Here is a 26619-nt window from a genome sequence, read left to right as displayed (position 1 = left end):
TGCTCTCAGTGGTCATGGCTTGGCTTGACCACCTCTACTTGAAATAAAATGTCTAGCATCCAGCTAGTGGTAATACTAACCTTTTTTTTTACACAATAGGAGTAACTCCCGCTTGGAAACCTTTCATAGGGTGAAATTCTTGTCACCCGAACATTCATTTACTGTTCAGAGGAAGCATTTTTATTTGTTTCCGAAATACAGACTGATACTTGTGTTTCCTAAAACAACTCCAGGACCCGTTAAAAAAATGGACAGCCACTTCGATAGTTACAGCCACTTCGATAGTTACATTCGGTACCAAAGAAAACTTTGGGGCTCTGTTGTGGTCGTTGCTAATAAAGCCTCTTTGAAATAGCTGTTGACCTCTCCCTGCTCCCCTGTAGCTGGTACGCAGACTGCAGGGTGTTAGCAAACAAAAACCAGGCGTGCACTCAGTGTTTCAAAAAATTCAAGCTTTGGTGGGAAATAAAATGTGAAAGTCAGGACTAGAGTTGCCCATTAAAACAGCACAGTTTAGGGACCACGGAGCATAAAACTGCACGTCAGTCACCAGATCCTGGGGAGGGCGTTTCACCACGCGTCTGAAGGGGGCCTCGTGGCCTCTGGTCTGGGACTCAGTTGTTCATGAGTTTCTTGCAGCCTCAGTCCATCTCTGGGTGGGGAAGAAAGCACGAAGGAGGGGAGGAGGGACAGTATGTGAACCCACCACTCCCACCGTTGTTTTCCTGCCCACCGAGTGGGCGCATGTTGGGGTATTGACTCAGGAATGGAAACCTCTCTTTCTGTCCATTCACCTTTTTAGGAATAAGTGTGTATTTTCTTAGTTTACCTTTTAAATTTAACTTCCAAAGACCTCCTGGGTAAATTCAAAACAACTTGCATTGTTATCTTGTATGCAGTATTAGAAGGTTTTAGTGAGAGACTTGAACCAGTTTATTATCTTAGTTTATGCAAAATGGTACATTAAACTCTTAACCATTTTAAAATAAAGGATATCTAAAATTTAAGGATACTTAACACAATTTTTACTTTTGGCTCAAGTTTTAAGTTTATTAGAGTACATTTAAAAATGTTTATCCCCCAAGGACATGTTTTTTCATTGCTTTTAGAGAGACAGGAATGGAGGGAGGGAGGAAGTAAGGGGTGGGGAGAGAGAGAAACATTGATGTGAGAGAGAGACATTGAGTGGCTGCTGTCTCGTGTGCTCCCTGACTGGGGATCGAACTGCAACCTGGATATGCATCCCTACCGGAAAACCTGCGACCTTTGGGTCTGTAGGACGATGCTCCAACCAACTGAGCCACACCAGCCAGGGCTAGAATACATTTTTTAACTATAATCCCATGGAAATAGAAAGTATGATTTATACATTGCTTTTCTGCTTTAAAAAAAATCACTAGTGTTAGTAAAACCTAACTTTCATTCATCAGGATGGAAATTGGTAATTTCCATTAAAATTTTTACTTTTCATAATGTCATTAAATATAGTTGAACATTCAGCATGTTTGTCTATCAGTGCCATGTATGACTAAGACTTTGCATTCATGCACATGCCAGTTTTTAGTTCTAATGTTGCCCGTGGGATTTCTGCTCTGTATGGAGGTCGCTTGGTGCAAACAGGTGCGTGTCTTAAGGCTGAGGAGCCCACGATTGCCATGTGCCTGTGGCGCTCAAGAGCACGGCTGTTAGTCAAAGAACCGTTCTCGGGCTATAGTGATGGTCTTTGGCTTCTAGTTAGAGGGACTCCCGATGTCCAGAAAGAAGGCCAGACGTGTACTGTGTGGGGGTGTGGCTTTCGCCGTAAGTGTGGCTTCTTAGACTTGATGGGAGGTGCGTCTGCTGCCCCGCCTCCAGAAATGAGGATGTGTGAGGTGGCCAGGGCGCCATCCTCTGACCTGACCAACCGCATCATTGCAACAGGGCTATAGCATGGTGGCAGTTGAGAGAGACGGACTAACTCCCAATAGCCAGTGAGGAGCCAGGTCTTCCTTTAAAGAGAAAAGTTACTCTAGGCCAAGGTTCAGCGGCCACCCATGTTCTCAGTTGCTTCCCAGAAGGTCTCCAGAAACTGTATAGAAATTTTCATGCTCCCCCATACCTTTCTTTTCCATTTTGGCAAAATGTTTCTGTTATAATAGTGTGCTTTAGGGACTTCATGATTAATGATTATGTCGATTACATGCGTGATTGTTTAATTACACTAACTGACTCAGTCATTCCACAAACACTGAATGAACAACAGTACAAAACGTGCTTATTGAACACCTGCTGTTGTCCAGGAGGTAAGTTTGTGCTGGGGTGACCCCAGTAAAAAGGTGAGGGTGGGCCCTTCCCTCCTGGACTTTGTGGTCTGGTGTCAATGATAAACAGTGAACAGACAAATAAATGAACGAGTAGAAATCAAGATGAGTACTATGAAAGGAAAACGTGTTACTCTGGGAAAGCAGTGGGTGGTCTAATTTGATTGCAGGCTGACAGGGAGTCTGGTCTTCAGCCTGTGTGGCCACTGAATGTCAGTGGCCACTGCATGGGATGGCATCTGCACTCACTGTGGCATCTCTGCCAGGCTTTTGAAAACGAGCACCTTTTGCCAAAGAACTCACCTTCTCCTTGATCAGAAAAGCCAGTTCCTTTTGGGGACAGTGGATTTGGAGTTACAATGTAGCCGTCTGCTTAGTTGGGTTATTTGTAAAAGACTGTTAACAACAGAAGGCATTTCTACGTCATTTGCAAGTAGAATTTTATCTCTCATTAGCTTCTCTCATCTGATTGCAATGCAGACTTGTTATTGAAATGTGGATCCTACTCAGGCTCATGGTCTTTACTGATTCTGTTTGTGGTTCATCCGAGTGAAGCATTTTCTTTTATTGTTTGTGCTTAGTGGCAAATGTTGTAAACACAGAAGCTAAGTCGCTCATTTGAAGAACTTAATGAGAAACTGTAATCTTTCCTTATTACATCTTCTTTTCTTCTTTTCCCCCACATTGTTTTTCATGGGCGTTGTCCATCTTGTTTGGAGAGTTAACATGGGCCTGGAAATCTCAGGTGCAATTATCAGCAGAGACATACGTTTTCCGTTGGAGCTTGGGTAGGGCCGTGCTGAGGGACTGCTCTGTCTCCCTTGGTTAATTAGACAAAGTTGTTTGGGGTGTTTCCACCTCTGCGCACTGCCCATGTGTGCACACAGCGGGTGCGGATGGGCAGACCTGCTGGGTAAAGGCTGCGTCTCTAGCCCCGTGGGCTAGAGGAGGTGGCTTTGTTCGTCCCGGGACACTGCCAGTTGCCACTTCTTGTCTTCCTGTTCCATAGTTCCTTTTTGGCAAACAATGAAAAGACTGAAAAGCAAACACACATCCCCATGGAAGTCACCTTCAGCAGGTCAGGGTGGTGTTGTCCCAGATCATTATTATGGCCTTGGGGCTCTCAGAGGGAGCCTGGGGTGGCCAAGTGTGACCTTTGCTCTGTGGCTCATTTCCCTTTGCTCTGTTTTAGGGATCAGTTCTTTCCATGTTGAGAAGGTATAAAAGTGATCTCTGTGTTAGTTTATCTTCTCCTATTGGGGCAAAAAGGGGATTCCTCATGGTGAAGCATCGAATTCTTAGGCCGAAGAGAACTTCTCAGAGCCAAATTTGTGGCTTCTCACATCTCTACCAATGGCTTGAGTTCTTGTGGGTTAACCTCAGAATTGAGTAATCTTTTCCGCTTTGATTTGTTCTTCCTTTGCCACTTTTTCTTATCTGTTTGTACTTATCCTGTGGGATTGTAGGTATTTAAGCTCTCTCCATGGCTTTTTGGACTGAAGTAGAACAGAAATAAAGAACACGAAGGCAGGCAAGTGTATGCATGTGTGTGCGTGCCTGTGACTCCGAGCAGAGGTTCTGGAGTGAGCTGAGCTAGCGTCCAGCAGGGTGAATGCGAAACTGGAAATTGTGCTGCCTGTCACCTACCAACCCGATAAGCAGAGACAAGGACTGAGTTTTTATGGGCGCCTTATTCAGAGGGCCGGCGGTCTGAGAGGATGGTGGATTTGTTCCCTGACAGACTGTGTTCCCTTCCCTTTCAAGTTAGCCCTTCTTATAAGGGGGCAAAAGTGTAGGTAAAGGGTCTGGAATTTAAGAGAAAAAACTATAGGTAAGGGATTTGGAACGCTGGAAAGAGGTTAATCAGATAAAAGCAGCAGCCCGTCAATTTCCCTAACATCCTTGCATCCGCTGACTGGTCATTTTTTTAATCTGTGTCCTGGGCCTCGGACTACTGTCCCTGGAACGCAATGGCTCGGACACCACCCTGACTGCTTAGGGTCTCTCCTGGAGCACAGAGGTCATCCACTTGTGGCCTCTGGGAACCTGGGCGGGCCATGCCTGCAGTTCCTGAAACAACAGCTTTTTACATGAGTTAACTACTAGGCTTATTAACTGTTACCTGGAGCTAAAATTTTCCCACTCCTGACTCCCCCATCAAACCCAGTTAAGTGACGTAATCTTCCTGAACTTCAGTTCCCTCATCCGTAAACAGTGGGTACCTCACAGAATAACCAGTAAGGATCAGGGAGAAAGCCCCCCACCCCACCCCCGCCCTGAGTCGGCAGCATGCAGGCTGTGAGTTCACGCAGGCCAGTGCCTTGCCCTGTGGTTCTTTTCCAGAATCATAGTTTCCCACTTAAAAATGTTCCATTAGCTCTGGCGGGTGTGCCTCAGTGGACTGAGTGCTGGCCTGTGAACCAAAAGGTTGCTGGTTATCGCCGTTTGATTCCTTGGTCAGGGCTCATGCCTGGGTTGTGGGCCAGGTCCCCAGTTGGAGTCCTGTGAGAGGCAGCTGATCGATGTTTCTCTCCCTCCTTCACTTCCCCTCTCTCTAGAAATAAATAAAACCTTTTAAAAAGGTTCAGTTAAATTTTGCATTGATACATGTTTATGCTAGTGCCTGAAACATTTTAAAAGCCACCAACTATAAAAGAAGAAGACATGAAGATATTATTTTAAATAAAAATAGCTTTATAGCTGGAGGGAGCCTGGTGTGTAAGTTAACTTGCCCTTCAGGGCCCTGAGCAGGATTGACGTGGGAGGACTCTGGGTTGTGGCGGCTCCATGCCCTCAGCTGCCGAGGTGCACGCTCCGTCCCTCGGTGTGGACAGGGCTGCCGGCAGGGGCCGGGACTTGCCGAGAGGCCCCGAGGCCCCACAGTGTCAGGGGCTGAAGTCGGGGGACCCTGAAGAATTGACAGCCATCAAGAGAGATTCGTTCTCATCCCAGGTTCACTGTCAGTTTGGAATGTTCTAGGGACAGGGTGCAGGGCGTTTTGAGGACTGAGGTCCGTGAGGCAGCCAGCCCTCTCAGGCAAGCACTCTCGTCCCCAGGCGCTCCCTGAGTCTCCAGCTCCGCCTCTTCTCTCCGTTTGACTCTTTCTCTGTCTTCTTTTCTAATCGGACTTGTAGGAAAGGACAGAGCTTTCCTACCCAGGATGACATGACACAGTCTCTGGGCTCGAGGTTGCCGTCCAATCGAAACCCAACTGGACAGTGTCTGTTGGTTGTGAGCCCAGAGTGGACATTTCTGATAGATTTATTTGTGCCCAAATATCTGTAGCCACTTTCTCCTGTGCCTCAGGTTCGTCCACAGAGTGGCAGGGAGTCATAGTTCCCTGAGCACCGGAGTAGCAGCCATGGTTCTCTCCTTCTATGCCAGCAACTAGAAGGCCATCCCTTGGACTCACCACAAACTCCTTTTTAAAAAATCCCAAGTTTTGAAAACATTTCCCACCCTGATTAGCCAGGGCAGTTGCACCGAGTAGGATTGTAACCCCTTGCTTTGAATTCCGTATCCTACTCTTGCCTTTCATGGGGACAGATGCCCAAGAGTGTCATCACTGTCCTGCCACTTACATGTATCTGCAGAAACTACTGTGACAAAAGTCCACACCTAGCTCCAAGTATCATGTGGTTTTCTGAACATATCGTCATTGAATAAGAGATAAACACAGGTGACATGTTTCTGGGACAGTGATGGGATGTTTCTGATGTTAAGGGCATGCCGCGTGGGGAGGCCGTTCAGCGGAGTTCTTAGACAGGGGTGTGCCCATAAACGGGGGACCCTGGGTCAGCTCTGCGGGGCAGTGCAGCTTCAGTTACCAACAAGGGACCCTTGAATTTGGCCTTCAGGTAAATGGCCCTCCCAAGCGTGGCAGAATTACTAATTCAGTGCTCAGTCTATTTGATGTGTTGGATATTTGAAACAAATCAGACAGTTGTTTCTGTGCATCATGTGATCATTTGGATCTTTATTAGGGTGACCATGTAACATTCATGTAATTTATTATCTAAGCCTGAGTGCACTGGGGACAAGGTATAACTCAGGATATTATGGTTTCTCCGGACGTAAGTGACCTGGTCTCATCTACATAGTTTGCTCAGACACAGTGTTGGTCTCCTTGTTCACTGAGTGTAGCAGCCTGAGAAAACATCTGGTTTTGCAACAGGGAGTTCAGAGGAGACAGACCTGGCCCTCAGCTCTGTGGAGCTGACAGGGCCAACTGCAGGGCTTGTTAACCTTGACATGGAAGGAGACCTTGGGGCTGGCAGTTTGGTCCACACACTTGGCTCAGGGTGTAAAGGCCTCAGTCCTACTTCTGAAACCTCATGGACTCAGACAGGGAATGGGAGGTCTGGGCTGTGGGAAATCTCGTTGCTGAACCTAGAATCTTGATGGAATGGTAAATCCAGGAGGCCCATCTGTGTGTGGATTTTAGACAGTGTGTGATTAGGGTCATTCACCTGGAAAGGGATTGGCTGGAGCTAGGGAGGCAGAGCCCTGGCAGGGCTTCCTGTGAGGAGGGGAGCAAAGGGAGGAGGGTGGGGGTGAGTCGGAGAGCCAGGCCCAGCAGAACGCAGGTGGGGCTGATGCCGCACAGGGGCGCGGGGGCTGAAGTCTGGTTCCTTACGTCTTGGTCTTTCAGCGTGAACACGGCAGAGGAACCAGAGGAACTGATGGCATTTTCCACAGCTGTGGCAATGCCGTCAGATTGGAACTGCGGGGTGGCGGGGTTCCTCTTTGGGATCCTGGACCAGGCTGGGTACAATGGAGTCATCAGTGTGTGTCTGCCCTTTCCCTGCCCCCAGACCTGTTCTGAGAGACTTCAGCACCTGCCAGTGTGTCTTGCACCCGGTATATGCACGTACTTATTTATGAAGGAAGAGGCCCCAAAGTACAGCTTGACATTTGGGTCAGTTACCTGTGGGCCTTCAGGTTTATGGTGTTTGGACTCAGAGACGGTTTGACTGGACATGGCCTGAGAGACTGTCACAGTCCAGTGTTGGTACAGCTGGCTGTGAGCACAGAGATTCCCGCACCTCACCCCTGAGGACTCCGATTTCCCAGGTGCAGAGTGAGGCCCAGGGATCTGTGTTTTTGGAAAGTGCCCCAAGTAATTGTGAGGGTCAGCCCGTTTGGGGAAGGTCTTACCTACCAGTGCCTCCCTTCACAGATGAAAGCACAGGGGCACAGAGAGGCGGGTGTGGATGTCTGTCTCACTGGCCGAGCGGGCCTGTCCACACAGCTGCGATTTGGTTGAAATTCAAGCTCTAGCAGGTGCCACTGGGCAGATACAGTATATTTCATTGCCATTTGCATAAAAACCCATCGGGCTGCTCATGACAACAGCTTCCTGATCCTCGTGTATTTCCTTCTCTTTTCCTCTCTGCTTCTGGGTTTCACCCTCTTTCCTCCCTTTGTCCCTCTTACCCTCCTGCTACTTTGCAGTGTGTGACTTTGGTCAGATCTCTTCCTCTTTCTTTTTCTAGTTCCTTTCTGTGAGGGCACCTGACAGTTAATATTTAACTTACTGGAAACTCAGCTGGAGTGGGCTGCAGAGGCTGACTCCCACTCCTGGCTCGGAGACCTCTTCTCCTGAGATTCAGTGGCCAACATGGATAGGAGGCCCGAGGTTCTGTGGCTGGGCGGCTATTATGCAGTAGGTGGACCCGAGGACCCCATTGCACTGTCCTGCTGCCCCCAACTGGATTGGCCCTTGGATTTTCTCATAATTCCAATGCACAGCAAGAGTAGAGCAGGCCGATTTCCTTTTCCCTTGGCCTCAGATGGACTTGATTTCACTCCAGTGGTGCCCTTGGCTTCTCCGGCCCTTGGGGCTCCAGAATGCAGACTCCCCGAGGCTCCTCCCCACTGTCTTGTGGGTTCTCCACTGCGCCCTGCTGAGCTGGGCGCATTCCCTGAATTCACTGGATTAACCACTGCTGGTTTCTGTCAGAGCCGTCCTGTCTCCCTCTTCCACGACTTGGTGGCTGACACCCAGTGTTTCCCTGCCTGTGGGCGTCTCCCAAATTTCTAATCTCCCTGTACAAGGAAGCTGATCCCTTTATTTTTGTCTGTGTATTTCTCTCCTTTTTTTTTTTTTTGCCTCTAATTCACTTTTTTGGTCATCATACCTGAGGAAGTGCTTCTCTAGGGAAAAAAGCCTTCTGAATTTTATCTCCCATTTGTAATTCTTTGAGGAGTTACTTTTTCTTGCTTCATTTTGATTAACCTCTTCTTTACAAATTATTTAAAGCTATATATTTTGTTGGTTTTTAATATAATCCCCTTTTCCCCAATATACACGAATGTTTAAACTGATCTGAAATTTGGGTGCATTTTACAATTCAGGGCGTCATAGTTTGTTTGGCAGCTTCCCCCCACCCCCACCAAAGGTACATAATTTAGTACACATAGCATCCTTATACACTGTTTTTGCAGGATCTGTAAAAAGGCTAGGGAAAGTGAAAGCCAGCTTTAGTTGAGATTCAGAATTTTGCAATAATGAGGGAGACGCCTGCCAGTATGCCTAACTCTCAAGAAGGTAACATGATATTTTCCAGGAAAATGTGCTGATCTGGACTTGGAGTAATGTTGGGTGAATCATTATGCCTCATGAAGCCCTTCTGTTCTGACCAGAGCCCCTGTAACGTTAAACAGTGCCGACTCCATAAAGGACTCTACGTAGGGGCAGCCTGTGGTTAGGAACATTTCAGTGAGTGAAAGCGAAATCTCTATTTTCTATCTCTAGAAAGAATTAGAAAGCCATAGTACAGATTAATTCCTACATCAGAATATGGAGGTTTCCTGTGCTTTTGCCTATAGATTTTCTTTCTGAAGGCAAAAATAGAATTTTTAGCCATTGATGCCATTCATTTCCTAGCTCCGCGTGGACTATGCTGTCCCCGGAAATGAGGTCAGGTTTTTACACCTGGGTAAATGCATTTCCATCCATTACCACAGGTTTTTGTTTTCTTGCTTTACTTTTGTGAACTCTCCATTTCTTTGCTTCATAAAAATTGGATCCTGTTGAGCCACTTAGTTATGAAGTAATGAAAAATTTAGTTAGGTTTTCTTTGTCAAATGGATACAAAAGCACCCCAAATTTTTTTGGAGATTTGTCTTTAGCCGTCGAGTAGTTCCACAGAAGGTCCGTCTGCAGCCTTCCCCTCCTGTTCCACCGTGTACATTGTCCCCACAGCCCAGGGCCTGTCCTGGCACTCTGGCCAGCCTGGCCACTGTGGGTGACTTCCTCCAGGTGCACACAGAGTGCTCGAAAACCCATAAAGGGACACGGAAGAGCTGGGGCCCCGAATGATCGTGCATGGAAAGCTGAGATGACGCGTCACCCGAGAGTAGTAATTTAGTCCCCAGCCTGCCCCTTTGGAGTGAGTGCCCAGTGTTCATGCATATGGCTCATGAGCAGCAGATGCAGACTAATTTGATATTAGTCAAAGCCCATGATTCTGTAGGAAAATTTTCTACTTAAAATCGTGGTACTTTCCAAAATGGACATAATTTGGGCATTCCCCAGCCTCCTTGTTTTTTTTTTTTATATTTTATTTATTTATCTTTTAGTGGGGAAGGGGAGGAGAGAGGAAGAGAAACATCAATGTATGGTTGCTTCTCGTGCATTCCCTGGTGGGAACTGGCCCCTGCCGGGAACTGGCCTGCAACCCAGGCATGTGCCCTGACTGGGAATCGAACCACCATTGTCTAGTTCGCAGGCCCGCGCTCAATCCACTGAGCTACACCAGCTAGGGCCTTGTTGTTTTTTTTTAACCCTAGTAAAGGGTTGACCCTTACAGCCTTTTAGGCTGTCTCTGGGTCTTCTGGATCTTCACCTGTTTGCCTTCTCCTCTCCTTTGTCTTCGAACATATGGATCGAATCTTAGTTTTTAGCTGACTCAGATAACAGAGCAGAGGCCGGTCCAGTCAACCATCCCGACAGTACCAGGTGGGCTGCAGAAGCTGGCTCCTTGAAAGCCAAACTAAATTCAAAACGATGTAGCTGAACCAGAAAATGAAAGCGAAGAAGGTGAGGGGAAAGTAAAAGGCGACAGGAAAGAGGCAGACAGACACCTGTGTCCGATGTAAAAGGGATCAGAAGGATGCTGTGCAGGCCAGGAGTCCTCTGCGGGCTGTCCCAGTCACAAGCCACCGATGCAGCCACAGGTCCCGGCGGACTTGGATGAAGGCAAGGGTCGGTGGCCTTTTTTATTGAACTAAGAACTGTGTTAAGGAGAGAAAACGCCTTTATTGACCACTGGTGGGGCCTCCCCTCCAAAATGCACCGAGGGTGGGACCAGGGCAGTGGGTGCACAGAAGGCCCCGCCCTGGGGGTAATGCGCTGAGGAGGCCGTCTCGCAATTCCTAGTACTCTCACCTCTGAACCTGTGTTTTATAAGTGAAATCTGATGGGACAGTGAGGCATGTGCTAAGGTTGTGGAGCCTTAGCTCACAGGTGGTCCCACCTGCTCAGGGTGGGGTCCTTGCCACTCCTTCCCTGCCTCTTGGCGCCAGTTCTGCCCAGCTGTCCCCTCCCCACCCTGCCTTGCATGACTGCCCAGGGCGGTGGCCAAGCTGCATCACTGCAGGGGGTGGGAAGGGGCTGTGTTCCACTGTGGCCACCTGCCCCTCCCTGGGGCCTGAGCGTGGGTGTGAGGAAGGTTTTCCTGGGGCGATGCCCTGCGGCTGCAGGACGAGGTGGTTGCGTCCTTTGTTCTGGCTGGCAGCACCTGGGTACCTGGATTGGCACCTGCCTCGAGCCCACCCTGGATTGAGGTTCCAAATGTCCCCGGAATGAAAGTTCCAGTTATCTTGGGGATCTTCCATTTGTCATGGGCTGGGGCTGTGGACTGGTGGGAGGGGGGTATGAACTTCCCCATTCCCAGCAAGGTCTCTGCATTTTCACTCTGCAGGGGACCCCCCTGAGAGCGGTGCCTCTCCATAGACCCCTCCCTTCAAGTCTCCCATCACTGCACTTCTCATGGCATCTCGGGCCTCCTGCGTTTTCACCATAGCCGTCTGTTAATAATTATTCTGCAGCATCCCAGAATCCTCTGAGCACCATAGGTGGCCATCTTGTCTCCAAGTTCCTCCATGGGTGAGGTGCTCACCACACATTTCTATGGATTCTATGGGCAGGTAGCAAGGTCACCCTGGAGTTCAGATCAGGCTGTGCCTCGTGACTCCCTTTGGCAGGTTCTGTTGGTGTTTAGTTCTTCTACTGAGAACTGCTCTTTACCTCAAAGTACTTCTCCGCAGTGGCCAGGCAGACCAACACTTACAGACACGGAGACCTGAGGCGTGCAGTCGTGTTCAGCAAGGTGTGTAAGAAAATCTCGTGTATCTTTGTGGGTGAGATGTTGTATAGACGAGAATACAGTGGCAAACTGGATGGTCTGCTGTATTCACCAAGTGCCAATTTGTGAACCTCGGGCCCTCTGGGAGCTAGTGGGGACTGACATGACCACAGGAATGATGGGCGAAGACTTGTGACATGCAGGTACCAGCATGTTAGTGTCATGGAGTTGGACAAGACAACAGGTGTGATCGGTGCCACCATTAAGGTCTGTAGGTTTGAACGATGGGCCGTGTCAAACAAGAACAAATTTAATAGGACATACTTAGATTCAAAACTTGCATCTGAAAAATAGAATTCTTGCCATTTTTAACTTCCTGTAAATTCAGAATAAGCCAGCATGCTGATCGAGCTTTTAAAAAAAAGGTTGTGCTCAAATTATTTGAAAACTTACGGCCACAAATTCCTGCACACAAGTTTTTAGAGCAGTTTTATTCATAATTGCCAAAAAGAAGCAACCCAGATGCCCGGTGAATGGACAAACTGTGTACATCATACAGTAGAATACTCTTCAGTACTAAAAAGAAATGAGCCATCAAACTATGAAGCAACATGGAGGAGACGTAAATACTGCTCAGTGACAGAAGCCAGTCTGAAAAGGCTGCATACTGTGTGATTCCCATTGTATGACATCTGGAAAAGGCAAAACTTATTTATTTATTTAGAGACAGGGGAAGGGAGGGAGAAAGAGAGGGAGAGAAACATCAATGTGTTGTTGCCTCTCACATGGCCCCCCACTGGGGATCTGGCCCACAACCCAGGGATATACCCTGACGGAGTTGAACCAGCAACTCTTTCGCAGCCGAGCGCAATCCACTGAGCTACACCAGCCAGGGAAAAGGCAAAACTTTGGAGAGAGTAAACACACTAGTGGTCTCCAGGGTTTGGGGGTGAGGAGGAGGGATAAGTAGAGCACAGGGGTTTTTAGAGCAGTGAAAATACTCCCTGTGATGTTATGGTGGTGGATACGTGACCTTATACATTTGCATAGAATTTACAACAGAGTCAACCCTAATGAGAACTGTGGGCTTTAGTTGTATCCATATGGGTTCATCATTACAACAGTTCTATCATTGATGAAGACGGGAATACTAAGGGGAACTCCACAGGGAAAGGAGATATGGGAAATTTGGGGACTGTCTGCTTAATTTTTTTTATAAACCTAGAACTGCTCTAAAGAAAATAAAGTCTGTTAACTAAAAGATACCTGTATAAGTAGAGTTATGGGGTCCAGAGCAAAGGGATTTAAGGTTCCTCCTGGTTTTCCTGCTCTGTGGGGACCAGAGGGCCCTGTGGGAGCATTTGGTAGGAGAGGTCAGCACCTGGACCCCGGCCAGAGGACGGGTGGGGGCACCTCAGGAAGGGTAAAGGAACCAGCATGTTTGTCCTGAAGAAGACAAAAGTTCAAGAAGTTTTCGAAACCCTGCTGGGGACTGCTTGGTGTCTTTGAGGAGTACGCCTAGAATCTCTTAAGTCAGTTTGGTGCACTGAGTAGACACACTCCCACAAATTGGTGGCACCCCTTCCAGCTGTTGTCATGTGGCAACAGGCAGACGGTGAGGCGGGAACTGGCGGCCGGGAGAGATGTAGCAGGGTGGTAAGAGAGCTGGCTCAGCGCCATGCCATCCTGGTCGTGGGGCCTCGGACAGGTTTCCCGACCTCTGTTTGCTCATCTGTAAAATGGGGATAAGGGTAGGTCCTTCCTCATGGGATTGTTATAAGGATTAAATGAGGGGACACATGTGAAGTCCTTAGAATAATGCTGGCACCAGATATCAGCTTTATTATTCAGCCACAGTTTGGTTCTGGGAGGCAGAACCAGCACCGATAGGTTGAAGGAGGCAAAGTGCGATGGAGAGCTTTCTCACTCTTGTGTTCTAGCCTCCTGGAACTCATGCAGTTCCCTCAGCTTATGCTGTTCCCCAGCTTGGAACACATTTGTCTCTCTCCACCTGGCAAAGTCCGGCTTCTCTGAGAAGTCGGAGCTTGAATACCACCTTCTCTCGAGCATTTTCTCTGACTTCCTTATATGCTTCTCAGCTCTCTTCTCTGCTCCCACAGCATTTTGAACAGCACTGAGGTTAACACAGTTGTTACCTGTCTGCTTCTGCCTAGGTGGGGCAGGCTGAGATCCCGTCGTCTGTGTGTTCCCCACAGCTAGTCCGGCTCTGACTGATCCTCACTGTGGGATGAAAACACAATCACCCTTTCCCCCGTGACAGCGGGATACTGCAGGAAACAGGGTGCTGCAAGGCGGGCCGAGCTTCCTGATGGAGGGGGTATTTCAGGAGAGGCGGGTGATGCTAACCAAGGGGTTCACGGAGGCTGCAGCGCCTGCCCAAGTGGCGCCACGGAGGGCCAGCATCAGAGCTTGGAGGGCCAGCAGCCAGGGGCACGTTTGATGTCCTGTAAGACAGTTTTCATATAAAGAAAAGATTGGTTGGGAATGATTTCACTTTTTAAAAAATAAATTTTGGTTTAATAAGATCATATATTCAAAACCCATCCTTTTCTTTGAGTGTTCCACTTTAGCTAGCATCATCTATTTCGTTTACTAAATCGAGCAGGTTTTAACAACCATTTCCGAGATAGTCTTTGGTGGGTGATTGGTTTCATTACAAAGTTTAGTCATACTCCTCTAAACATTTAAAATAAATTGGTAAAATTTGTATTTTCTCTGTTCGCTTGAAGCACGTCATCTTCAGAGATTACTAAGGGGGTAGGTACCAAAGAGGCTCTGGAGCCAACGTGAGCAAGTTCCCGCCGGCCAAGACGGGACGCCCAAGGGCCAATAGGGACAAGGCTGAAGCTGACTAAAGCACATCAGACATGTTGATAATGACACTGAAAACCCAAGAGGAATGAATCAAACCAACTTTGTAACCTTTAGGGGACACTAGAGAACTGCTTCATTATACTGAAAGCTGGTCAATGAAGAGAAAGAAGCAACTATTGATCCTGCCTCTCCTGGGAGACCACTGTCTCCCAGGGATTGAACACCCCCGAGGGGAAGTTTCTCTGTGTGGATGTGACTGGCTAACACCTGCAGCATGAGTGAAGGGTGTTGCCTGGGTGCCTCCTGGGAAAGACTGCTAATGTCACAAAAATATGAACACCAGACACCCAGACAGTGCGTGCCTCCTGATGGAAACACATACTACCACCTATCTTGTTGTCGTACAGAAAAGAAAAAGTGGGACCTAAATCTGCTCACACCTCTAGATCCAGCTACCAATTTTTGCAGCCTGTAGAAGGGACAGAGGAAAATATTAAACTCAATCACAAGAATAATAACAAGGCATGATTCTTAGACAATGGGAAACTTTAGTGGACAAAGGAGTCTGTTTCTTCTGCAAACATAGTCAAGCCTAAAGGAGAGAGAGGAAGGGAGAGTTAGGTAGATGGCAGACCTGCAAATTATGGGAAACTTAAGACACACGCCACACAAATTCAGTGTGTGACTGTCTCGGATCCTGTCTCTGGCAGTGTTGTAGAGGGCGTGTGTGTGTGCATGTGCGTGCGTGTGCATGTGGGCGTGGGGTCTGCAGAAGGAGGTGGGGAAACGGGAGCCTTCACAGGATACCTGACGACATTAAAGAAGTAAAACAGTTTTATGGTACGATGGTGGTGGTGTTCGTTGAAGAAGTCCTTTTGGGGGGAAGATAAATGGCAATATTTGCAAATTAAATTTATACAATGTTTGGGATTTGCTTCAGTTAATCTTGGGGTGGAGTGGAGGTAGAGCTTAGTGGGTGGGAATCTAGAAAGAACAAATTATTCATTAATCGTGAATTGTTGGAGCTTGGTTTATTACATCTTGGTCTCTCTTTTTGTATATGCTTGAAATTTACCAAAGTAGAAGTTTTTAAACTATGACTTTGTCTAACAACCCAAGCCCTCCCAAGTATTAAGCACTTTCTATAAAATGAATAAATTAAACTCAGAGCATTCCTAAGATTTTAATTTCAAATCATAAGTCTAAATTATACAGCTACATATTTTAAATTGGATCCATAAGGTGAATCGTCTCTGTATCAATAATTAAAACACCAAATATGTGCAAGTTTTTCTAAATTCAAATTATTTTTATTTGTGTTTCATTTTTAGAAATTTCTATACTTAATTTTGGGGGTTCAGTTTGGCATTACCATCTCAAAACATTGTTGGAGTTGGTATCCTCTCATCTGGCTGAGGATTCTTAAGCACCACTGAGACCCTTGGCCAACGTGCCACCTGGATCCTTGCCCAGGACACACAGGGGCATTGCATCCCCAGTGATCTCTGGAGTTACCATGGCTATGTCTTCAAATTAGGTCTTCTGGAAGCCAGGGCTTTGGGTTGAAGTCCTGCCGTTACCTAATTTTTCTGTTCCTGGAAGATTGTAACTTCCACTGAAAAAATAAGTAATGACCTTCAGTGCTTCCATTTGTTTTGCATTTCTTTGATTTTTTAAGAAAAATATTTACAAGGTTTCCTAGCCAGATCTAAAGACCTTTACACTTGTGGGAACTTTATCTTCTAGGGTTTTGCCTGACTCTACAAAGAAGGCCATTCAAATGAAACGCACTGGTCAAGCATTTGCAGACCCCCTCTGATACAGAGTGACTCAAACTGTGAGCGACAGTTCATTTGTGGGCCCCGAGTCCATCAGTGAGTCACAGTCAAAAATGTAATTCAATGGAAAGTATTAGAAGGCATTACAGATTGTAAGGATAAATATTATTTTTGAAACTATTTTTTGTATATATTTACATGCAAGTGAATTTCTTACTGTGGGTCACCATCAAAAATTTTCAAAGCTGCCACTTCAGCATGAGGTGGGGAACCCCCCAAAGAGCCTGGCACACACATGGTTAGCAAGAATTAATGATAAACTGATAGAGAGGAGGTAGGCTAAAAGAGAAAATAAATACCAGGAAACAACCTCGATTAACAGGAACATCAGAGTTTTTTAAAAAAGCAAACAGTAAGCAGCAGTTGTTTAGTAGAGGGAAAAATAGCATTCCTAAAGACACAGGTATTTGCATTATGGGTGATCTTTTACATCCGCTCCTTCACTCTGTGCTCTCGTTCACCGTTCATTCCAGGTTGGTAGCACAGTGCCTGGCCCAGTAGGCAATCCATAAATAAATACTTATCGAATGGAACTGCTAGGAGTTAGACCACTTGTTTCAGAGGACCTAGAGGAAGAGCCTAGGGTCTGGGAACCTGTATTTTAAGTAGCTTCCCAGGTGGTCCACCTGGCTGCAGTTGCAGATCAATATTTAAGACGCACTGACCACTCATTTTCACGTCCCAGGTCGCTCACGTGGTTAACGTTAGAACTAAAGCTAGAACTGGGCTTGACCACCTTCTGGTAAAGGGCTCTACCCACAACTTCCCCAGTGTCTCGTATTGATCACTTCTCACCAAACGTGACTTTGTAGTTAATGCCCAAGACTCCATTCTTCATATTTCACTTCATGCTCTCTGCTGCATGCCCCCACGTTTTCCTAAATCACCCCTGATTTCATTTTCCTGTTCTGTATGTTTGGCTTTCTCTCTATTGCTGGTATAAAGACCAAAAGCCCTAACATTTCATTCAAGGACCTGCCTCAGTCAGCCCCCAGCCTGTCTCCTTAATCTCCCCACTCTCTCTTTTACCCTTCTCCTTCTGCTGGGGCTGTCCCAGACACTTGGCATGCCTTGGGCATACCGCACCCTTCCCTGACTCTGATATTCTGTTCATGTTGCATCCTCCATTTGGAACAGCCTCTGTTTTCCTCTGAATTGCATTTATCCTTCAAAAGTTCAGGTCCCACTTCTAGAAAATTTTTTCCTGACTTAATTGTCTCTTCTTTGCTTCCTTCTGCTTTTTATTCACTTTCTGTTATAGGACCCAAGACTCACTGCATGGGACTTCGTTAGCTCAGTCTGTATTACTCTCTCAGATGAGCAAGTTAGTTTCTAGAAGATGGTATTCATGTGTTCTTTAATTCTCTCTTTTTTTACTTTTTACCATTTCAGTTTTTAATGTATTACTTATTTTTTAAAAATATATTTTATTGATTATGCCATTACAGTTGTTCTAATTCCCCCCCTTCATTCCCCTCCACCCTGCATACCCCCTCCCCCACCATTCCCCACCTTTAGTTTATGTCCACGTGTCTCAAGTTGTTTAAATTCTATATTTCCCCTATTATTCTTGCCCTCCCCCCTATCCATTTTCTACCTACCGTCTATGCTACTTATTCTCTGTACCTTCTCTCCCCTTCTCCTCCTCCCACTCCCCTATTGCTAACCCTCGGTGTGATCTTCATTTCTATGGTTCCACTCCTGTTCTAGCTGTCCTCTTAGTTTGTTTTTGTTTTAGGTGTGGTTGTTAATAACTGTGAGTTTGCTGTCCTTTCACTGTTCATGTTTTTTATCTTCTTTTTCTTAGATAAGTCCCTTTAACATTTCATATAATAAGGGCTTGGTGATGATGAACTCCTTGAACTTGACCTTATCTGAGAAGTGCTTTATCTGCCCTTCCATTCTAAATGAAAATTTTGCTGGATGGAGCAATCTTGGCTGTAGGTCTTTGGATTTCATGACTTGGAATACTTCTTTCCAGCCCCTTCTTGCCTGTAAGGTCTCTTTTGAGAAATCAGCTGACAGTCTGATGGGTAGGTAACCTCCTTTGTAGGTGACTGTCCCCTTATCTCTTGCTGCTTCTAGAATTCTCTCCTTCATTTTAGTCTTGGCTAATGTAATTATGATGTGCCTTGGTATGTTCCTTCTTGGGTCCAACTTCTTTGGGACTCTGAGCTTCCTGGACTTTCTGGAAGTCCATTTCCTTTGCCAGATTGGGGAAGTTCTCCTTTATTATTTGTTCAAATATGTTTTCTACTTGCTCTTTCGCTTCCCCTTCTGGTACCCCTATAATTAGGATGTTGGAGCATTTAAAGATGTCCTGGAGGTTCCTGAGCCTCTTCTCAGTTTTTTGAATTCTTGTTTCTTCATATTTTTCTGTTTGACACTTTTTTCTTCCTTCCGGTCCACTCCCTTGATTTGAGTAATTCTCTATATTCTCTATCATGCCTTGCAATTAGCATTAAATGACATATTTGTTAAGTTAATTTGTCTATGAATTAGGATTACATCAGTGTTAATATTATTGGCAGCTTAGGCAATTACTGCTGTGCAATGGGCTTCAGCCCCTAAGGGAAATCTTGAAGCTCCTTGTGACTTATTATTTTTTTTTTTTTGAAGTGCTGTAGTGGTCGTGCACTGTTTGTGAGAAAAGGTTCTTTGTTTCTGGAGAGGAGATGGGCAGACTGACAAAAGGGTAGCGGTCTTAAAGAGAAAGGGTTAGCAAATTGGGTCCTTAATAACTGCTATTTTTAAGAGCTTGGTGGGCAGGGTGTACTAGTTAAAGAAATGAATACAGCATAAAAGACAAACAGAACAGAGGACAGGGCATCTACTGTAGCTTCTCTGCGTGCACTAGAAAACCCTGCAGCTCTGCCTTTCCAGCCCACCATAATCCTTTTTCAGGTCAATCCCATTCTCCGTGTGTTAGCAGAGGGAGATTTGGGCCAGGGCCAGCAGAGCCGGTCCTCTGCCCAAGTTAGAGGTTGGAGGAGAAAACCTGGCACAGAAGTATACACAACCCAAGCGCTTTTACTTTGTTGACTTGGGTACATATTAAATAACTTCTGTGTGTTGTAGTGGGGTGATTTGAGTAGCAAAATCATTGTTGAAGGTACTTTTATTTCTTTAAAAAGAAACAAATTTTGAAGCTGCAATGATTGGTCTGTTTTGCTCCCATAGGTTCCTTGCATTGACTCCATGGAGAGTGTATCACCTGGTTGCCATCACGATACTTGGGCGTGTCATTATGCAAATCATAAAGGATATGGTTTTGTCCAGAAAGAGAGGTAAGAAAACTCAGAGTTCATTGTTACGGTATTTAATTTTTTAGAGCCGGAATTTCTGACCTTTGTGTAGGCATCTGAACCAACAGGTCCTTCGAAAAGGAGCAAGAAGCCAGGCGATACAGGCATTGACTTTGCTATTTTTACTGTCGATTAAATATTTACCTATTCAACATTTATTTAATATTTGCTATTTATTTAATTGATGCTGTCCCTTGTCATCACTACTGCTTTGGGGCAAAAGGTTTGTATGCATTGGTTTCTCTTTCAGCTCAAGGCACTATTATTTTAAATATCATCTTGATATTTAAGTAGGCTGCAGTAAGGATAATGGTTAAATATTTATTGTATCCTACAGATAGAAAACAGGCCATTGGATAATGGACTGGTTTACATACGTATTTTTCTTCTTCAAAAAACAGAAATAATACTTAAAAACAATTAAATGCTTAAATTATTTGTGATTAGTTGATTACAAAAATGAGTTAATTTTAAACGTTAAGTTTAAAAGTGAAAACTTAATTTATTTAACAATTTTTCTGAAGGTGTTTTCTGACTAATCTATCTATCTCATAAATCAGAGTCAAGCTTTTCCATACTCAGAAGGTCCTCCTCTGCCAAGGTTTGAGGTCGTTTTAGAACTGGGCAAAAATCCCTCCATGGAATAATTGGGCCTGGTGCACATGACTGTGGTTTGATTTGATTTGATCAAAAGTAGCTAAGAGGAAGTTACAGTGAGGCATTTGATGTCACTGAGTGTAGTGCCAAAGGTGGGGTAATTCTGGTGGGGGTACTTGTGGACAGATGCACGTAAGACCTGCCCAGGGTTCCAGTGCTGGCAGGAGCACCAAGGCCTCGCTGTGGGAGGCATGCTTCTCCTGACGCCAATGCCAAGACCAGGGGTAAAAGCTATGACACATTTACCGTCATGATGTCCTGTGGTGGACTTCAGTTTATGTTTTAAGTCTTTATGGATCTTAAACAAAATCATTTATATTTCTAAAAGTGTAAATCATTTTTAGAAAGATTGTTTCATATTGGTGTGTTTTGAGGTTTGAGGTTTGTAATTTCTCCATTCTAGTGTTCTGGGAATATTTTTGTCCAGTACCGTGCTTTTCACGAATCTGTAGATTTAGATGATATTTTTGCACATGTTCTTCCTTCTCGCCCTTTCTCCTCCTCTCTCCTCCCCTAACTTCCCTTTCTGTATTGGAGACAGACTCCTCACGTTAAAGCCTAACAGGCCCCACCTTGATGTTTTCTGTCCGCCCCAGGTGTGTGCAGGCCACCTGTGGTCTGCACCACGGTGCTGGGGGTTTGTCCCAGGGCCAGCAGGCTCAGTGCATGGCTGTTCCTGTGTTTCTGCGTTGACTCCTGACTGGCAGAGGACAGCCTGTTTTTCTCAGACAGACTCCGTAACATTTTCACCCTCCAGAACCTCTCTCATGGAAATCTTTGTAGAAATAGCCTCTGACAAATTTTATCCATAGTCATTTTAGCTCAGTAGAGGAAGTTGACTCAGAGCAAGCTGAGCGTCTCTGTATTTTCAGTGGTGTATCAGTTTGGTCCCAGCAAGAGTTACAAGGAACAGACAAGTGTGGAAGGCCGAGGATGAAGTTGAGAGACCCCACACTTGTCCTTTTCTCACTCCTGGCCCATTACACAGAGATCGTTTTCAGCACTGACTTGATGGCTTCATGTTCCAGCAAATAGGGAACTTGCATATTCACAAATTGCAAGGCATGTCAGCCTTGCGAAGATTGTTCTTTAGAAACAATTAAAGTGGTAGAGTTGGGACACTTTAGAGTTGAGCCTAAAGTGTCTAGTTCTTGAGCTCATCGTCTCCATTTCCTACCTGTGCAGAGACCCCATTGCAGGCTGAATTGGTGCCCCACAGCCACTATAAAAATTGTCACAAGCGTGGTGGCTCCAAACAGTAGAAACTCCTTCTCTCATGGTTCTGGAGGCCCCTAGTCCAAAATCAGTGTCACTGGGCCAAAGTCAAGGTGTCAGCAGGGCTGTGTTCCCTCTTGAGGCTCTAGGGAGGGATCTGACTCCTTCCTTTTCTAGCCGGGGTTACTGGTGTCCTTGGTTCGTAGCCACATCACTCCCCTCTCTGCCTCCACGGCCAGATCCCCTGCTCCTGTCGGAGTCAACTCTCTCTCTGCCTTCTTAATTTTACAAGGACACTTGTGATTGCATTCGGGGTCCCTCTGCAAAGGATAATCGCCACCTCATGACCCTTAGCTTAGTCACACCAGGTCAGTCCCTCTTTCCATAAAAGTGACATTTTACCATTTCCAGGGACTAAAACCTGGTGTCTTTGGGAGCCATTATTCAGCCTCCTCCACTCTGTGAGCCTCCTTGTCCTGGGAAATGGGAGAAACCGCCCCATCCTGCAGGGCTGGGTAAGGGTCGAATGAGAGGGTAAAACAGAAGCGCCTTGGGCACAGTAACAGCCTGCTCTGTTCAGCGCTGCCATGTAATGGGAGCGACGTGGGTTTGCTCCTTGTCAGTCAGTCTGTGAGCGCCTCTCTGTGCTGGGCCCGTTGTAGGCGCTGGGCTTTTTCGGGCACACCCCTGAGCTCTCTCCATCCAAGTGCAGCTCTTGGGCTTTGTCCTGTAGGACAGACAGACATTTGTCCCTGGCCAATCTTTCTGTCAAGGTTTTCACCGACATTACTCTGAGTACAGCGTTTTTGCTGAATGAAAGAAAAAGAGGAGAAATGGGATTGATTACTGCACTTTCCCACCATCCCAGTCTTGGACCGAAGAAACACTGGTGCCTGCTTCATGCTTTTTGTAAAATCTTTTAGGACAAAGACCCGTCTGGAGTCTGTAAATGGCTGGCAGGAGCCCGACTTCTCAGCCTTTCAGCCCCGTGCCTGGCCATGATGAATTAGTCTCTGGGAGGCACAGAGTCGGATTGGCTTCAAATTAGATCCAGATGCAGTTCTGGTAATGCCATGGCTTCGGTCAGAACTGCCAGCCGGTCTCATTGGGCTCCTTGGCCGACAGCCACAGCGACAAGGAGAGGACGGCCCAGTCAGCAGGGGTCCTGGGGCTCTTCTGTCCCCTCCTGTTTCTCAACTTTCCCAGGCTTCAGAATATTTTTGGCTAAAGACATTAAACTTCCGTTGTTAAGAATTTAGTTGTAATCTTCCTCTCCTTCTATGATTAATTTTAACAGCATCTTAGATGCTTTCCATGAAATAGGTGAGCAAAGTATAGAGATCCTTCCTGTGATTGAATCTTCCTGAAACCTATAGGAGCCCATGTCTCTGTTCCGAGTCACCACCATGGGCAACCTCCAGCTGCCATGGGTTTCTCTCTTGCTCATATAGTGGTGTTGCTCTGAATGTGTGCCCCTGCATTCGCTGCTTCCTCTGGCCTCTGGGGAGCTCTTCTGCAGTGTGGAAAACAGCTTCTGCACCCTTGGGCTTTTCCTTGACCACCTTCTCCTTCTCCCTCATTGCAAAGAACCAGAATGTCTGCCCCACCTCTTTGTTAAGATGCTCTGGGCTCACAGGGCTTCACATGGCCACCTGCGTAGCATTTTCACCCGATGTCTTGTCGCGCCTTTCCTGCCGTGAAATCTGTGCAGCCCATTTGTGCTGATTGCTCCTGCACATGGGCCCACCAGGAGTTGTGGCCTAGGAACTGGAGTCCTTTGTGCCCCTCCATTCTCTGTCATTCCAGCTTGCGCCCTCATGGCTTGAACAACAACCTGTATTCAGTCACCTACTGGTGTGGCTTCATCTTTGACCTTGCTTAGCCTTTGGAAATACAGCGTCTCCAACCCCTGCAGAGGCTGCAGGTCAGTTCTCAGCAGACCCCTCTGCCCAGGCTCCCATCCCTTGCTACCACTGAGTCAGCTCTTGGTGCTCAGCTCAGGTGTCTTCCTGCTCAGCCTCTTCCATTGCACTGTCCCTCAGCCCTGCGCAGCCCCAGCCTGTGCTCTGTGATTGCAATGCGACCGTCCTTATATTCTACGTGCCCTGTCCACTCAGCCAGTGACCATGCTCATTTTTTCAATGTTTAATAACCAAACAAACAGACCCCCAAACGGTTATATCCTCTCTCCACCCCTGGCCCCTGGGTTGTCAGGGAAACGTCACAGGGCCACGTGGGCTGGTGCTGTGGGAGGTCGTCTCTCCAGCTTTGCAGCACTAGCTGAGGCCTCGCTCGCGCTTGAGCGCCGTCCGCGTGCTGTGTTTTGATATGCTGTCTTACCCCACAGTGTGTGAGGCAGCGTCCAAGGAACAGAAGACTGAGTGAGACTGCTCACGAGAGGTCTCTTAGAAAGGCAGGGGTCAACATGGCAACCACAACTGAGCGGCAGATTTATCCCTGGGCTTGCTGGCAGCCAGGCCAAGGGGGAAACCAGATCAGATGCACAGTTCTACTAATCTGATGAAAGGCTGCAAGCAATTTTGAGAAACTTGTTCCTGGGGTGGAATTTTAAGAACTTACTACCTAGATCTGTGATAGGGGATACTGAAGAACAAGAGACATCTTTTGTATTTGATGGGAAATGCAGCCGTTTCATTTCACTGCCTTCTAGCCATTTTGTTAAAGCTGGTAGTTGAAAATATAATAATACGGCACAGTCCAATGAAGAAAGTGACTGAGGACAAGAAAGCAAATGAGACCTTGGTATATATTTTTCTGCTGATTTCATTTGAGCCTGTGTATAAGCTCGAAACACCTAAAGAATGAATAGGCGACGCTCTCCTTTCTCATATAAGATGACTTACTTCTCCTCTTGTCAGCACCATGTCCCAGCTCACCACAGATGCCACCTCTGTTATAGGTGCTTTCTCGAGCAGCCACATCTCTCCCTTCCTGGAATGCTCACAGTTTGTCTTGTACAGTTTCTACCCTGGTTTGTGTTTGCTTGCATGCAGGTTTTGCCTGCCCTACTGGACAGTCGAGTTCTCAAGGCAGGACCACGTGGTATAGAGTTTTCCATCTCCTGTGGTACCTATCCAAGTGTTTCACATGTAGTAGTAGCTCAGTAAATATTTGTGGACTAATTGCCTGGATTAGTTATCGTATCAAAGGTATATACAGAGCATGATGGGACAGTTATAGTTTAAAGATGTGAGCATCGCATTTTAAATAGGTCAGAGTGTTTCTAAGTTGGGAAATGGCTCCAGAGAAAAACAGCTCGGTTGAGTTTCACCTTTCACTTCTCCTTATTGCAGGTGCACAGCTGTGGAGGAGCCTCAGTGAGAGGTAGGACCCTTTCTGTGTTGTGGCTAATGGGGGGAAGGTGACTGAGCCGCCAAGATGGATCTCTGAAATGATATTTCAGTGACAGGGACCCAAACCCTAGAGTATTTTTGAGAATTGGAGAATAAAAGAAAATGCCAACAACTCCAGGGCCAGGATCCAGTTGGGACTCATTGAAGAAGTGGTTCACATCTCACTGTGACGTTGGGCGACCCGAATGTGTGGCAGTCACAATGTGTGAGCCTGGAAGTGAAGAACAGGAGGCGTTTCCACTGGGGGTCTCCTTTCAGACCTTGTTCTGGGGAGTGAGCCGCACTGCTCAGGGAGAACTGGGCACCCCGGGTCCTGAAACTCTGCCGGAACATTCCAGAGTCGACCATGCTGTTGCTTCAGGGGACTTTGGGGTGGGAGGAATGGGTGCTGGGCTGTTAGGGGTGAGGGCGCAGCAAGTGCTGACTGACCTCGAGACTCCTTGCCGAGCCACAGACGAGTCATCTCCCCTTTTCATGTCACCTCCCATGAAATGAATGTGCTACTTCCAAGTGGGAGAGGAAGGAGCTGGAAAATTGACAAGGGGAACGTAATTCCTTTCACTGACTGTGCTTTGGGGTGTGGGAAAATGAGGAAAGTATAATGATAATATTCCAGTAAAATGAGTGGCCGTCTCATGCTGGCCACTTATTTTTTTGAATTCTGCCTTTAAAAAATTCTCCTATTACTTAGAGAGAGGTGCTTGGGTGCTCGATTTGTATCAGAGTGGCCGGCATGAGGTGAATACACAAAAAGGAGGACTAAATGGTGCCTTTAAATTCCTATGGAAAAAACACAACTTGGCATTTTATATAATGTACCTTGGAAAGCTGTGCTCTTGGAAATAATGTTTATTTCAGCTATTAAATGCTTATTAAAAGGTAATTTCATGACCAGTTGGCTTCTGCCCACTTGCTGGTCCATTTTGGGTTCCAGATTTCCATGGATGGAATGTAAATAGGTAAACTTGCCAGGAGACTGGGACACAAAGGGAGACATTGTAGATAAGAAGGAAAGTCGGACCCCCAGTGGTTCTCAGGGAGGTGGAAGGATGCGTGGGAGAGGGGAGGAACCAGCAAGGCTGGTCATTTGTCTCGAGGTCTTTCCTGGGGTCCAGTGTTCCAGTCTGTGTGCACCTAAAAGTCGTGCTGGTTGTCAGGGCTGCCAACTATGTGATTAGAGGGATCGATCTTCCTGTCCCCGCTCCTGACCTCTGGGGAGGGGAGAGGGGCTGGAGACCAACCAGTCACCAGTGATCTCATCAAACGCACCTGTGTAATGAAGCTTCCATAAAACCCCAAAAGGACAGGGTTTGGAGGGCTTCTGGGCTGGTGGACATGTGGAGAGACCGCAGGGTCTCTGTGCCCTGCCCCCATACCTTGTCCTGTGCATCTCTTCCCGGTGGCTGTCCCTGAGCAATATATTACCTTTGTGGTAAATTGGTGATCTAGTAAGTTTAACGTTTCTCTGCGTTCTCTGAGCTGCTGCAGCAAATGAGTCGAACTCACAGAGGGCGTTGTTGGAGCCTGCAGTCTGTATAGCTGGTGAGTCAAGCTCAGGCGGCAGCAGGACTTGGGATTGGTGTCTGAAGTGAAGGAGATACTTTCTGATATTTTCCACTGCAGTTTCCCTTGTATAAGTGCACTTCTAATCTATTCATCCCGCTGAAGATGTGCACTTAAAATATTTATTCCTCAAATTCCTTTGATGATGATCTGGTGTGTTGTTTACAGTGATTCTTGGCCTTTATCTAGTACTGGGTAGTGCTTGTGTTTTTAACACTGAA

General features: G+C 46.6%; 1 protein-coding gene across 1 annotated transcript in view; it reads left to right on the top strand.

Annotated features, from left to right (window-relative positions):
- The window catches only part of RETREG1 (reticulophagy regulator 1), a 113351-nt gene that overhangs the window by 12554 nt on the left and 74178 nt on the right, over positions 1-26619 (top strand). The window contains exons 2-3 of the mRNA XM_037063034.1: positions 19465-19571; positions 24776-24806. Of these exons, the coding sequence (XP_036918929.1) occupies positions 19465-19571; positions 24776-24806 (138 nt within the window). The remainder of the gene's footprint in view (positions 1-19464; positions 19572-24775; positions 24807-26619) is intronic.

The sequence above is a fragment of the Sturnira hondurensis genome, unplaced genomic scaffold (genome assembly GCF_014824575.4).
Source record: "Sturnira hondurensis isolate 20B ecotype Veracruz unplaced genomic scaffold, ASM1482457v3 Scaffold0014384, whole genome shotgun sequence".
NCBI lineage: Eukaryota > Metazoa > Chordata > Mammalia > Chiroptera > Phyllostomidae > Sturnira > Sturnira hondurensis.
The sequence above is the reverse complement of the archived record's forward strand: the minus strand, read 5'-3'. Positions and strand labels throughout refer to the sequence as shown.